Source organism: Drosophila guanche, unplaced genomic scaffold, assembly GCF_900245975.1.
Source record: "Drosophila guanche unplaced genomic scaffold, DGUA_6, whole genome shotgun sequence".
In the NCBI taxonomy this organism is placed as follows: domain Eukaryota; kingdom Metazoa; phylum Arthropoda; class Insecta; order Diptera; family Drosophilidae; genus Drosophila; species Drosophila guanche.
In genome coordinates, this window is record NW_022995743.1 from 18,677,615 (window position 1) to 18,691,421 (window position 13,807).

At 39.9% G+C, this 13,807-nt stretch overlaps 4 protein-coding genes across 5 annotated transcripts; 3 read left to right on the forward strand and 1 right to left on the reverse strand.

Annotated features, from left to right (window-relative positions):
- The first annotated feature begins 1,330 nt into the window (after positions 1-1,330).
- Positions 1,331-3,436, forward strand: LOC117591931 (zinc finger protein DPF3). Of its 2 annotated transcripts, XM_034285339.1 has the most exons (4): positions 1,331-1,992; positions 2,135-2,404; positions 2,469-2,545; positions 2,597-3,436. In XM_034285339.1, exons 1-4 carry the CDS (start codon positions 1,425-1,427, stop codon positions 3,272-3,274), a joined length of 1,593 nt encoding a protein of 530 aa, XP_034141230.1. In that variant the 5' UTR covers positions 1,331-1,424; the 3' UTR covers positions 3,275-3,436. The 2 variants fall into 2 exon arrangements, with proteins under 2 accessions (XP_034141230.1, XP_034141229.1); XM_034285338.1 differs by having other exon boundaries at positions 2,469-3,436.
- A 655-nt stretch (positions 3,437-4,091) lies between these two features.
- Positions 4,092-5,137, forward strand: LOC117584336. Its single transcript, XM_034273170.1, has 4 exons — positions 4,092-4,383; positions 4,441-4,676; positions 4,752-4,862; positions 4,926-5,137. Exons 1-4 carry the CDS (start codon positions 4,177-4,179, stop codon positions 5,068-5,070), a joined length of 699 nt encoding a protein of 232 aa, XP_034129061.1. The 5' UTR covers positions 4,092-4,176; the 3' UTR covers positions 5,071-5,137.
- A 3,168-nt stretch (positions 5,138-8,305) lies between these two features.
- LOC117580682 (ARL14 effector protein) lies at positions 8,306-8,919 on the reverse strand. Its single transcript, XM_034267305.1, has one exon. It carries the CDS (start codon positions 8,887-8,889, stop codon positions 8,527-8,529), a length of 363 nt encoding a protein of 120 aa, XP_034123196.1. The 5' UTR covers positions 8,890-8,919; the 3' UTR covers positions 8,306-8,526.
- A 907-nt stretch (positions 8,920-9,826) lies between these two features.
- LOC117578647 (presequence protease, mitochondrial-like) lies at positions 9,827-13,438 on the forward strand. Its single transcript, XM_034264263.1, has 3 exons — positions 9,827-9,926; positions 10,181-10,773; positions 10,830-13,438. Exons 2-3 carry the CDS (start codon positions 10,190-10,192, stop codon positions 13,354-13,356), a joined length of 3,111 nt encoding a protein of 1,036 aa, XP_034120154.1. The 5' UTR covers positions 9,827-9,926; positions 10,181-10,189; the 3' UTR covers positions 13,357-13,438.
- The last annotated feature ends 369 nt before the right edge of the window (positions 13,439-13,807 follow it).

The following is a 13,807-nucleotide window of genomic DNA, read 5'->3' on the forward strand; positions in this document are numbered from 1 at the left end:
TCCATATAGTTTACCAAGGTCGAATGGCATTTTCTGCCCTTTGTTTAATGAAGGCTACTTACTTCATGATCTTCGATTAGTTAAGCCGGTATATTCACCGGGCCCTGCCGGAGTTCCCGGCTGTGTACTCAGGTACTGCGCCGAGTCTCTGTGCGGACCTTTGCTTAAATTATTCACTCTATCCATTCATTCTTCTAACTTTCCCTTTATCTGCAAGGAATCCTTTATACTTCCTCTCCATAAGAAAGATAGCAAGAACTATAGAGATATATCTAAGTTATCCGTTATTCCTAAAATAGCAGCACGGATTTATACTGCGACGATCAAGAACCACTAATCATTTAGAGTTCACCTCCTTTATCATTAAAGGCTTCCAAGGTAACTTGCAGACGGATGTTATTTACACTGACTTTAGTAAGTCATTCGATTCTGTAAATCATTGTCTTCTTTCACAAAAGTTTGGCCTTCTAGGGTTTCCGACCAATCGTTTGAGATGGATTTCTAGCTACCTGTGGTCCAGGTCTCAAAGAGTCCTCTTCAAAAACTTCTTATCTTTACCTGTTATGGTTACTTCTGGAGTACCACAGAGTAGCCATCTAGGCCCCCTACTTTTTACACTCATTATCATTATCTGCCCTCTGCGGATGATGTTAAGCTCTGTGTCCAGTATAAGGACATTTAATTTCACTCTCGCATGCAATCAGATCAGTCATGGTGTTGTGCAAGTGAAAGTTTTCTGAACACATTTTTACGATGGTAAAAAAAGCCATGGGTGTGCTGGGGTTTATAAAGAGGCGGTCAAAGGAATTTGATGGCCCTTATCATATTATCATATTATATCCTCCACTGGCTCCCTTCCTCTTCTTAAATCTCTTATACTAGCCTACCTCTCCCGTAGTTAGTTTCATTTTATTTTTATTTTTTTTTTGTAATCTTTGCTTGCTTAGCTATAGTTACTCTAGTATAGTTGTGTTTAGCTCTAATTTTCCTCGAATATTAGCGTAACATTTATCTTTCCTGCATGCTCACGACCGGTTCGGTTAATTGAGCCGCACGTCATGCGGCTGCGCCCCTCGGTCAGTTGGGCGGGAGAAGGGCTGCGTTCTGCTGGGTTCCACGCCTAACAGGCTTAGGCTTGGTGTCGCATGGGCCACTTGATGGTGCAGTCATTGCATATCAACGTCCAGAAGTAGGCCCAAAAAAAGGTCTAAACTCTTACAAGGCTACCCTTATTTTTGTTATTTATCAATAATAGCTGCGGTAGTTTTTCGTTCAAATACCAAATATTTAAAAAGTCGAAATACTGAAATTTTTGTATCGTTGCCACTTCGAGAAAATTTATTTTGTTTGTGTGTTCGTTCTGCGTCCCTTTGTTTTGTACTGTAAAAAGATGTTTGTACAACGAATACAATTGGGAAAAATGCATGATCTATTATTTTAAACCAAATCTCATTGACTGCAGAAAATTTGAGAAAAAGAGTTCATTTAATACGGGACACTTAAATTCGAATGGTCTGAACGTTCGCACGCCGTCATCAACCGCATCAAATATGGCTTCCGCTTCCGAAATTGAAAAAACGTTGGTCGTAAACATTGGAAACTTTGAGAGAATTCAAAATTTTCTGAACGACAAGGAAAGGTATAAAGAGATTCTAGAAAACAGCGAAAACTTTAACACGCGACTTTGTATCGAAAGGCGTCTTCGAATGCCATTTCTTGACCCCCAAACCGGAGTTGCACAGACACACTGTGCTCTCTTTATGAAGAAAAAACAGCGTATGCCAGGATTCCGCCATGGACAGATTTATACGTACCCATCAACTCGTTGGCGTAAGCCGAAGCGACAGTATTTACTTAACCCAAATCACAGCTACCGTGCCTATCAGTACCGAGAACATCATATTTCCCACACCCACCACCAACAGCATCACCATCACCATGTACCAACATGTACAGTCAGTGTACGTGACCATCATCAGATTGAAAGTGCTGGTAAGGGACTATCTTTAGTAGTATCAAAAATCAATAACAATTTACGAACCAGAAATCACGAAGGTCACTTTGGGATATTGCAATTTTTAAAACAAGATATTTTTCGCATTTGTGCGCTACCATTATCATATTTGTCTTTCAGCTATTGCTGCTACTGACGGAAATTCTATGGGTGCGTCAGGAGACAATGATAGTAAAGATTCACATGCAAATGTCGAAAAGGAGTGGTTCCACGACGAGATAGATTCCTCCCACTATCATCATGGCGGCGAAGACTATGAAGATGACTTTGATTCGGATAACGAGTTTGATGAATCATACAGTAATAGGGGAAAACGCAAGCGGAGCTCACGACCTCGGAGGTCCAATGCGACTGTAGAAGGTACACCTAAACGTGGTCGCAAAGGCGGTGGTAAGTAACAAATTAATTTCATGAGCTTGGACCTTACGATCACTAAAGCTGCTTATTGATACAGGCAATCGTCGTAAAAACATTGCTGATGGGGAAGCTGATCGGAGACGTCGAGGCGGCGGAAACAGTGGAAACACATCTGCAGCTGCAGCGGCTGCTGCAGCAGCAGTTGCCCACGCAGCTAACACGGCAGCAGCTGCAGCCACAGGACTCTACGCATCGCACTCAAACTCAGCGTCTCCTATTCCAATTAATGATGAAACCTCCCAATCGGCTCTGGTAATGCCGACCAACATTGCTTCATCCTACGACAAGAATTTAAGTGATGCAGGAGCATCCAATGACTCGATTCCCTTGGCAACCATGGCTGGAATTGCAGGGATGGGGATAGCCGCATCATCAAACGTCTCTGCTGGACCTCCTATATATTCCGCTGTTAACCCTCCAGCAGCAGCAGTATCAGCTGGGTCGTCGGGCGCTAGTCCAAAGAAGCTCAAACAACGTGTTGAACGAGAAGTGGCGCAACCATCTCCCTACTGTGACTTTTGCTTGGGCGATCAGCGTGAAAACAAAAAAACTAGCATGCCAGAGGAGCTCGTTTCCTGTTCTGACTGTGGGCGTTCTGGTCATCCATCGTGCTTGCAGTTCACAGCAAATATGATTATATCAGTTAAACGGTATCGCTGGCAATGCATAGAATGCAAGTATTGCTCCATTTGTGGGACCTCTGACAATGACGATCAGCTTTTATTTTGCGACGATTGTGATCGCGGATATCACATGTATTGCCTATCTCCGCCTCTCGTTACTCCACCAGAAGGATCTTGGAGCTGCAAGCTTTGCATAGAGGAATTTCACAAGCACAATTAAACAACTTACATTATCGATTCCAAACATGTATGGAATAATGCAAATGCTCAGTTTTAAAAAAAAGAAAAAAATCCAGTCCTCATACATTTACATATTAACGAAATTTTGATTTAGTTATGTTAAGTACGTGTGTATTTCTTTAGTAAGTTTATTTTACTTGTGTGTGTCATTTTTATTTGTACAACTAACTATGCCTAAGTGAAGTTCACTAGTATTTTTCTAAGTATTCCCCTCAGCTTTGAAAATTTGTATGTCTTAAATGTATACATATTTACAAGAAATACTATAGACTTCAAAGTTTTACATAATCAATAAATTATGCAATTCATCAGGCAAATAAATATGTCAGTATTGTTTAGAATCGATTATATTATTCGTTCTGTAAAAATCAGAGAATGGCTTCGGATGATTGCCATCACGTATCACTCTCGAATAAACTACACTCTGGGATAGGCACAGTTTTCTCGTAATGAACTAAGTTGCACTGGGAAGCATTGGCCTTCTTCAGAGCTTCCCCATGACCATCTTGGACCACTTCTTGGAGCATAAAGGGTTCGGAATAAGCTGCATCGGATAGCTCTCAAAAACATTAAGCCTTGCTTTTCCTGATGGCTCAGTTCAAGGCCTTCCGCTTCGATTTGAAGTCGTCTTCGTTGTGTCCTGTGTTCTACTCCACTGGATTCTTCATCGGCGATCTGCAGTCATTGCATGCTTCCAACATGGCTGCCTCAAATGTAATTTTAATAGAGGCCGCTATTGGCATCGCCTGATGAGTACATGTGTACATACATAGATATAAGAGAACCACTGGAACTTTTAACACTTACGAATTCTGACTACTGTATTAACGACTGTGATACTAATCTGTTAGCCTGGTTATTTCTGGACTGTTTTGCAGTTCAATGCTAATTGTTAAAGAAATTTTGTATTTTGACTTCAGATGTCTTTCTGAGAGCAGTTATTGTGCTGTCAGCGAAATGAATAGGAGAGTGTGGTCTTCGGTCTTAACAATATGTCTTATTGTAACGTTTAAACCAAAAAAAATAGATATGTATATGCGAGCTAAACGTTTCCTAATATTTCCAAGGCAAGCTCCAACTAGACATCAGGTGGGGTATATTAAAGACTTACCTTTAGGCATAAATATTTTTATCCAAATAGTTTAGTTCATTGCTGGAATAGGAATACCAGCAAATCTCGACTATGAATCGCTCACCGTGGGCTACGTATTGAAAGCAGAGTTTCATCTACCCTATAATGCTACGGTGTTTCGCCAGAACCCCTTTTTACCCGAATATGACCTCAACACGTTTTTAAAAACTGGAAAAGAAAGGAAAATGTACCATAAGCCCACCCGTCTACGCTGGCATATATACGCTGTCATTGAATATTTGCTTAACGGGTATGGCGTGATATTCATATGAATTCTGTTGTTGCACAAGTTTTTAATTATATTTAACCATTATTTATATTTAAGCTACGGTTACAACGGTCACGAGTGCCTTTTACAAGCCATCTGTGAAGCCAAAAGAATTGGATTTTCCAAGGACTTCAGTGTTGGAGCTGAGCTAATTAATTTACTATTAAGGTGCGATTTTCTTAACTGACTAAATTGATTCTTTAATATTGAACATTATATTTTTACTTGCAGTCCCACATCTAGTTTGAACTCTAAACTCGATGTTGCTGCTAATTTCATATATGCGGAGGAAGCATCCTGGATCGATTGTCGACGGTACGACTGCAATATAGATCTGATCAATTGGTTTTCGCATGAAGCCAACTTGAAAATCTAGTTCACTTTTAAATGTGTATAAGATTTAATTTTTAAAAACGTGTATTTAAAGTAAACGAGAAGGGACGTGTGAGCCGCGTCATAATTTTTATACCCGGTACTCAGAATAACATCTGTACCTTAACGAAATTTTTCAAAATTTTCAATTTTATATTTTACATTTTTCTACATCTTTCATCACTTATCACACCAACACGCTCCTTTAGCGCGCCCCTCCCAAAGAGACACAGTCTGCAGAGGCAGAACCCGCTCACTACACGAAGCAGAGTGTGGATGAGAGAATATGCAAAAAAAAGCTTCGGGACGAGGTGGGTTTAGCCAATGAAAATCATTTTCTTGATTCTTTTTTTTTCTTTCTCTTTATATTTACAATCTGTTTTTTTATATAATTTATAATTAATATTCAATTAACAGAAATAGCAGTTTTCCAATGAGCCCTGCTATTATATATAACATCTTTTCAGTTTTTTGGATTTATCTATCAGGGATATCGGAAATGTGGTATCTTTTCAGTCTTCTTACTGTTAGGCTATTGTCTAATAGACTTAAGGCTAAATTATTTTTGTGGTTGTGGAGTCTGTCGATGTATTTCTTACTAGTTTTCTTTATTTCTTCTTTAATTTCTTGAAAGTTTTGCAAAGTTTTTGATTGGTAACGCTGAAGTATCTCAATATTTGAGTTGATTATCTCTATAATAATGATCCAATCACATCCCAATTCCGTGATCTGATAGATATGGTCATTCCCTCAAAATTGTAGCTGTGGGAGGTTTTCGCCCTGTTGCGTGGGCGGAAGGGGGCGGAACTCATTTTTGATATACACTTGTAACAGTGTTAGCATACAGAAGTCTGGATGCAAAATTTGGTGGCTCTAGCTTTTATAGTCTCTGAGATCCAGGAGCTCATAACGGACGGACGGAGGGATAGACAGACAGACATGGCTCAATCAACTCGGCTATTGATGCTATACTATTTGGTTAGTGAAAAAACACCGCTCCCTCTCCATAATTCGAAGCCGCACGGCCTTCAAAGGTGTGTCTGTCAGTGGCACCGCGATGAAGCGCCTATACCATTCTGCAGTTCGCAGATGCGTCTGAAAGTCAGGAGCTATTAACAAGACATCATCCAAATAGACAAAAACGTTTAATCTCAGCTGGCTCGGGATCACTTTGTCCATCACCCTACAAAACCTCTGGGCCGCATTGCGCAGACCAAAGGGCAACATGACGAATTGATATAACGGACGACCTGAAACGGTGATCGCGGTTTAAGTTCTGCTTAATCTGTCAGAACGCAATTTTGAGGTCGACTCTCGATATGCAATGCGTCTGGTCAATCCTGGACCGTATTCCCACGGTGCTAGGAAGAGGGTGAGTGTCTTTGACGTTGAGCTGGTTCAACTTTCGCGCGTACAAACAACATACATTTCCTGTTTTTGTTGGGTTACCGCACTACCGGCGCCAAGGCCTATCACTCCTAGTTCCAGCATCTTGTCCACTTCTGTCTAGACCACTTCCTGCATCGCTGGGGATTAAGGGGAAATGCCCTCCACGAACTAGATCCGATGTTTCTCTAGCGTCGTTGACCCTAGTCCGGCATATTCGTACGTCAGACTCGTAGTACTCCTTCTTCACCCTCTCCAGCATCTTTAGCATCTTTTTCCTTCAGGTCCCGAGCTTCAACACGTTCTTCTGGCAATCTTCGGCATATTGGCTGATCTGCGAAAGATCTCCAGAAATCGATACCCAAGTACATGGCTTGCTCCATGTCTCTTTGCGAGCCTGTCTCCTTTTCGTTAACCGTGCACGGGCCTTTTGGAGCACTCCACCTCTTAGATGTGGATCACGCACACGTAACGAGCGATCTCATCCTCGAGTCCCTTCTTCACGACTCGAGCCACTTAGGACTCGGCTATGGGTGTGGTGAATCTTGTCCTCAAGCATTGCTCGAAAAGAATCTTCCACCGATTCTCCAGATTTTTTCCGTCGAATTGACCACCCACTCACGAAACCGGGACACTAACTCGTCCTTCAAGTCCTTTCAAACTTCTGCTGCCAGCTCTCTCACGAGATGGTGAAATTTGTCTAAGACTCCTTCCCACGAGCTTCCCGCTTTTGGATCTAGATCGGAATCTTCAAAAATACGGGAACAATTTTGGTTGGTTTTGGGGTTTTGGGAATTGGCTCCTGGTGTTCCCAGAATGTCGGACGGCAGTTCTTTGGGGTTCTTTGGAAGATTGCAGCTGTCGTGTTCTCCTCTTTCCGCGCCCTATGTAAAACTGCCTCGCATCTGCTCTTGCAGGTTACCTAACGGATGAGTCCTGCGAGTCGTTTTGAGCTTGCTTAGTTCCACAGAAAAATATCAAAAACTTCACCGACTTTTAACACATAAGCTCGTACGCGTCACAGCTTTTATAACCGGTACTCAGTCAGTGCATGGTAAATATGTATCTGTACCTTAAACATTTTTTTTAGGATTTTGTATTTTACATTTTGTCCTCATCTGTCATCTACATCAACAAAACTTCTCCTGCGTGCACGCCCTTTTTGCTTGCCACCATCCCCCAGAGGGGCACACTGCATGAGGCAGAGCGTGCTAGCGAGAAAGAATGACAAGCAAGCAAAATAAAAGCCACTGGAAGGGGTACGGGATAACACTGCCAATTAATTTCTTCATTCTGGTTATAATAATTATCAAATTTTCTTCTTATACGACTTGGTCATTCCCTACGTAATTGCATTTTTAGATTGCTCTTATCTTTTAAATTGTGGATATAGCAGATTATCGCCTTTAGTGGGCGCTATTTTGAAATACACTTGGAACAATACAAAATGTTGCTTTTGTAGGCTCTATTATCCAGGCGCTCATCAAGATGGACGGACAGACAGACATGGCTATATCGACTCGGCTATTTCTGATCCCCTTTGGACCACAATTTTGAGCTAAAATCGTCCAACAAAGCTATAAAGCCAGTTTTTTGGAATACCAACCACAAATTAAACGACCACATTTGCACAAGAAACAAATTTTTTTCAGCGGGATAATGCATCGGTGCAGACGTGTCCCGTTTCCATGGCAAAAATCCTTATATTAGAATACGAACTGCTTCTTCAACTACCCTATTCTCTGGATCTAGTCGAGGAAAAATTGTCGATCTTCTCTGTGCCAAGGCGACGGCACAGAAGAATCGTTGGTTATATTTAGATGCCTGAAGGACCCCTCAGAAAAACAAGCGGCTTTTGTTTAAGAAATATAATATTTTCCAACAACCAGTAGTTCCAAATCTTTACCGCTAGGATGCGAATACGTTGATCCGTTGTTGTTTTTTATAGAATCAAATTTACATAAAAATGTGTATTTAAAAACAGTGGTACATATGTATGTAACTTAGCTCATGATTTAGTTTAACAGCGTCATGTACATACATACGTACATAGCTGCTTTAAAACTAGTTCAGTTCATTTCGGAAGGAATTGATTAGTTATGGATAAGTCCTTTCCGTCGTAGTTAATTCCTTCGTAGAAAAACTTTCGATTAGCTCTACAGGTTGGACCGCACCTGGTAGAGCCACAACTTTGACATTCGTACCAGCATCCATCACACTTTGCGCTCATGCAGTCGCAGATATCTAATCCATTGTAGCGAATAATCCCATATTCATCATAAGCACTATTTTTCCCGTAATGTGGACCTCTTTTCTTTCCTCTTCGCTTGTTCTTCTCTGATTCATTGGCAACATTATCGTCATTAGATTCGCCTTTCTTAGTTTGTCTTTGCCGCAGACGGCGGGTGGAATAATCAGGGTCAATATCTGAACTCATCGTTGTTCGTTGTCTTCCAAACTAGAACAAGACCGAAACCTGATAAAAATGTTCTAAAAAAAATACTAAATAAAATAAGGCAATAAAAAGTCTAGGTACTCCTGAAATCTATTTTAATTTGCATGGGATGTACTTACATATACCAAGGACAATAGAATACTAATATGATACCAATATGATAATACTAATATAAACGCAGCACGGTTTTTTGCCACTCGAATTTTACTGGCTCCTAGGCTGGCTCCAGGCTCACTCAAAATGTTGTTCGAAACCCAGAGAAAGCGGGCTGCAGAGTCAACCGCTAAACGTTCAGCGGCGGTTCATTCGGCGATTGTACATATAAATGAGTGTTCGAGATGTGCCATTCGATACTTTTACAGCGCTTCATTTTTTGACTTTATTCTTAACACCTTCTGGAAGTCGCCACAAACCATATTATTTTGCAAATCCTGTATATAAATGCTATTTTTGTGTAATAGAATAATGGCGATCTGCTGACATATGTACGAAAATATCCACAATGTAGTTAAGATAATGGAAGATAAGATCATTTTGTTGAAGCCCGAATGCATACATGTGCGAACGGACTTAAATTTATTTAGCCGATATTCGGGAGAGGGTACATAATACATTTTATAAGAGAGAAGAATTTTATATTTATATATTTTTGTCTTTAAAATCGTCCGCCTTTTACAGGTACGTACTCTAACGCACTACCAGCCTAATGCGTGCTCACACATGCACATTGGGACGCTTTGAGCGGCGGGTTCGTTTCATCCATCGATCTTGTTATTCTCTTTGTTGGAAAAAAAAGGACTTTATAAATTTTATAAAATAATTTAATAGACTTACAATTAATTACAGCTCCAACAAAATCACTTAGCTGAATATCTTTATTAAAATTGTATTCTTGTATGTTTACACAAACAGCTGAAACCGATAACTACGGTCGTCTCATTAAAAAGACTTGGTCACACAAACTTCAGTACCAGAACACTTTGTTAAAAATAATAATCTATATTTGCTTGATATTATAGGTAAGGTGTAGAAAATAAATCAATTTTCAAGCTATATCTATTTATCTGGATACATATTTCATAGAATCTTGTCATCGGTTATTAATGTATATTAATGTTTTAACATAGAACATAACATATTTACCTGAATTCAATGAATGCCGGCTGATGTAACTGAAGTTCAAACGTGTATTGCCATTACGATTTAGTTGTTATTCTGTCTTATGGTTTCATCATCTCATCTGAAATCTATATTGTGAATTTATCATTCGTAGCCAAATACAATGTTTTCACGGTTGAAATTTATGAGTTTGGCTTCGCATAGGACGACTGTGCTGCGTGCTCAACGGTCAAGAACCAATTGCAAATCTGTGTCCAAATTTGATGGCATGTTAAGCGATGCAAATCCAAAGAAAGCAAATATTGCGTCCTCATCTCAGATTCAAGTCCCACATTTAATAAAAAAGCAAGTATACAAATTTAATGAAGGCAAGCTGTATCATGGATTCCAATGTGAACGCGTCGAACGTATACCTGACTTTGATCTTACGTCCTATACACTGCGACATGAAGGAACTGGCACGGAATTATGGCATATCGACCGAAATGACGCAAATAATGTATTCTCAATTAATTTTCGGACCACACCTTTTGATTCCACTGGTCTTCCGCATATTTTGGAACACCTAGCGTTATGTGGATCAAAAAACTATCCAGTCCGAGACCCATTCTTTAAGATGCTTAATCGCTCTGTAGCTACGTTCATGAATGCCATGACAGGTCCAGATTACACACTCTATCCTTTTTCAACTATGAATGAAGTGGACTATAGAAATTTACAACGTATTTACTTGGATGCTGTTTTTAAGTAAGTCCGCATATATTAAATAATAGTACATAAATACTGATAGCTCTTCATTATAGCCCTAACCTTGCGCATTTGGATTTTCTTCAAGAGGGTTGGCGACTAGAACATAAGGACTTACATAATCGGGAGTCTAAACTTGTTATCAAGGGTGTGGTTTATAATGAAATGAAAGGCGCGTTTTCTGAGAACTCTCTAGTTTTTGGACAGAATCTTCTCAATAATATTTTACCCGACCACACATATGGACATGTATACGGTGGAAATCCATTAGAGATACCTAAATTAACGCACACGGACTTGATTGAATTCCATCGCAAATACTATCATCCAAGTAACGCCCGTATCTACTCGTATGGTTCATTCGATTTGACAAAGACGCTCGCGCTTGTTGATAAAGAATATTTATCTCTACACACCAGAATAGACAACTCTTATAGCCGTATCCCTCTACAACAGCGATGGTCACAGCCACGACACGTACACATTTCCAGCAGACTGGACAATATGGGCGCAGCTTTCGATCGACAGAATCAAATTGCCATTGCTTTGCTTATGTGCGAGATAACCAACATACAAGAAACGTTTGAATTAAACGTCCTATCCGAAATATTGATCCGTGGACCTAACTCTGCGTTCTACAAGAGCCTAATAGAACCAAACTTTTCCGGGGGCTACAATCAGAGCACTGGGTACTCTTCAGATACCAAGGATACGACGTTTGTTGTAGGATTGCAAGACATGCGAGTTGAAGACTTCAAAAAGTTCAACGACCTCTTTAGCCTTACTATATGTAAGGCCATGGAAGAGGGATTTGAGTCCCAGCATGTAGAAAGTATTCTCCACAATATTGAATTGTCACTAAAACATCAAAGTTCTCATTTTGGCAAAGCTTTGTTATTTAACTCAACAGCATTGTGGAACCATGAAGGGGATGTAGTTGGCAACCTTCGGGTTTCGGATATGATAGCAAGGCTGCGAACATGCTATAAGCAGAATAAGAACTACTTCCAAGAAAAATTGAACACATATTTTGAAAATAACTTGCATAAACTGACACTTACGATGTCGCCTGACGAGTTGTACGACGAAAACTTTAAACAGGCTGAATTAGATATGCTAAAGCACAAAACTAATGAACTCGATAATGAAAAGTTGGAAGAAATATATCAGAATGGGTTGAAATTGGACGCCTCTCAAAAGGCCACACCGAATACCAACCTTTTGCCCTGTCTATCGCTAAGCGATGTGAAAGAACCACCGATTTGGCCAAAGTTGAGAATCCAAACTATTCAAGAAGTTCAAACTCAGATTTGTGAAGTTCCGACCAACGAGATAACCTATTTGAAATGCCTATTTAATATAACTGGTCTCAGTGAAGATGAAATTAAGCTCGTTCCACTATTTTGCAATATTATCAATGATATGGGAACCATCAAGCATGACTTTCGTGAATTTGACAAACTTGTGCTCTCTAAGACTGCTGGAATTAACTTCAAGCTAAATTTCGTCGAAAATGTTGAAGATGCGAAAAGCTACCAGCTGAGCTTGATAATGACAACACATGCACTAGATAAAAATGTGCCAGATATGTTCTTATTGTGTCAAGATTTGCTGCAAAACTTCACGCTTGAAGACACGGTCCGTCTAAAAATGCTTATTGAAAATTATATATCCAATATTTCAATAGGCATTGCCAGCTCTGGTCACTTGTATGCAATGGTAGGAGCGGCCGCGTTAGTAAGCAGTGCAAGTAAATTGAAGTCTCTGTTGTCAGGAATCGATCACATAGATTTCATGAAGAATTTTGTGCAGAAAAACAACACAGCGGACATTCGAGACCAGTTAAAGTCAATTGGCAAAAAGGTTTTTAATAAGAGCAATATGCGTGTGGCCATTAACAGCTCAGATTCATACCTACCAAAGGCCGTAGACCATTTGAACAATTTTTTGGATAAAATGCCCATTCTAGAAAAATTGAACGAAAGCAGCGATATTACTCTCTTGCATCCAAGCTGTCAACAATACCTCATGAACATTCCTGTCAACTACTGTGCAAAAGCATTCTTTGCAGTTCCATACTTGCATAAAGATCATCCCTCGTTGTGCGTCCTTGCCAAGCTTTTGTCGTCTAAGTATCTTCTGCCTGTGGTTCGTGAACAGAATGGGGCCTATGGAGCGGGCGCTAAAATAAGTTCGGATGGAATTTTTAGCTTCTACAGCTATCGTGACCCCCATTCAACTAAAACGTTAGTTGCGTTTGAAAAAACATATGAGTGGCTGCAATCGGAGAATAAACAGATTGATCAACAGGCTCTTTTTGAGGCGAAACTCGGAGTACTACAGCAGCTGGATTCGCCAATTGCACCTGGAAATATTGGGATGGATTACTTTTTGTATGATGTATCGCAAGAGATGCTTACGAAATATCGTTCTCGAATGCTCTCTATAACTATTGATGAACTCCACGATGTAATTGAACGTTACTTTAAGGAAAACTCAAAGAATTATGGAAAGTGCATTTTGGGGCCACCCATTGAATGTTTGGAGCTGGAAACTAGTGAGAAATGGAGAATAATAGCCTAGATATTCGTTGTGTAAACTGTGACAGAAGTGTAACTGCTTTATGTAAACTTAAAATGATGTGTTCCACTCTCGTTAAATATGTATATGTATACGTGTTATGTAAAAATAGATAATATATATAAAAGATAATATAAAATGTTCTATCTATTTCAATCCTTAGAACTGTACATTCTCAGAACGTTGGCCAATCCTGAGAATAATTGTGTGTCAATAGTAACATTATCGCCATTAGATTCACCTTTCTTCGTTAGTCTTTTCCGCACGTGGCGGAATAATCAGAAATAAACCAAACAAAAACAAACATACACCACTATGGTACATCCCCGGCAATATGGCAATATGGCAATATTTTCGCAAAAAAAAAACCAATGAAATGGCTCATAGGTTGCGGCTCATAGCGAACGGCTGTCTCGGTAGGTAGGTGAGCTGCGAAAAAGCGGTAATCACAAAT

Coding starts and splice junctions, on each gene's coding strand:
- LOC117580682 (XM_034267305.1), bottom strand. CDS start 8,889: ATGAGTTCAGATATTGACCCTGATTATTCCACCCGCCGTCTGCGGCAA.
- LOC117578647 (XM_034264263.1), top strand. CDS start 10,190: ATGTTTTCACGGTTGAAATTTATGAGTTTGGCTTCGCATAGGACGACT. Junction 10,774..10,829: donor TACTTGGATGCTGTTTTTAA/GTAAGTCCGCAT, acceptor TCTTCATTATAG/CCCTAACCTTGCGCATTTGG.
- LOC117591931 (XM_034285338.1), top strand. CDS start 1,425: ATGATCTATTATTTTAAACCAAATCTCATTGACTGCAGAAAATTTGAG. Junction 1,993..2,134: donor TCATCAGATTGAAAGTGCTG/GTAAGGGACTAT, acceptor TTTGTCTTTCAG/CTATTGCTGCTACTGACGGA. Junction 2,405..2,468: donor ACGTGGTCGCAAAGGCGGTG/GTAAGTAACAAA, acceptor TTATTGATACAG/GCAATCGTCGTAAAAACATT.
- LOC117584336 (XM_034273170.1), top strand. CDS start 4,177: ATGCTAATTGTTAAAGAAATTTTGTATTTTGACTTCAGATGTCTTTCT. Junction 4,384..4,440: donor AAGCTCCAACTAGACATCAG/GTGGGGTATATT, acceptor CAAATAGTTTAG/TTCATTGCTGGAATAGGAAT. Junction 4,677..4,751: donor ATTGAATATTTGCTTAACGG/GTATGGCGTGAT, acceptor TTTATATTTAAG/CTACGGTTACAACGGTCACG.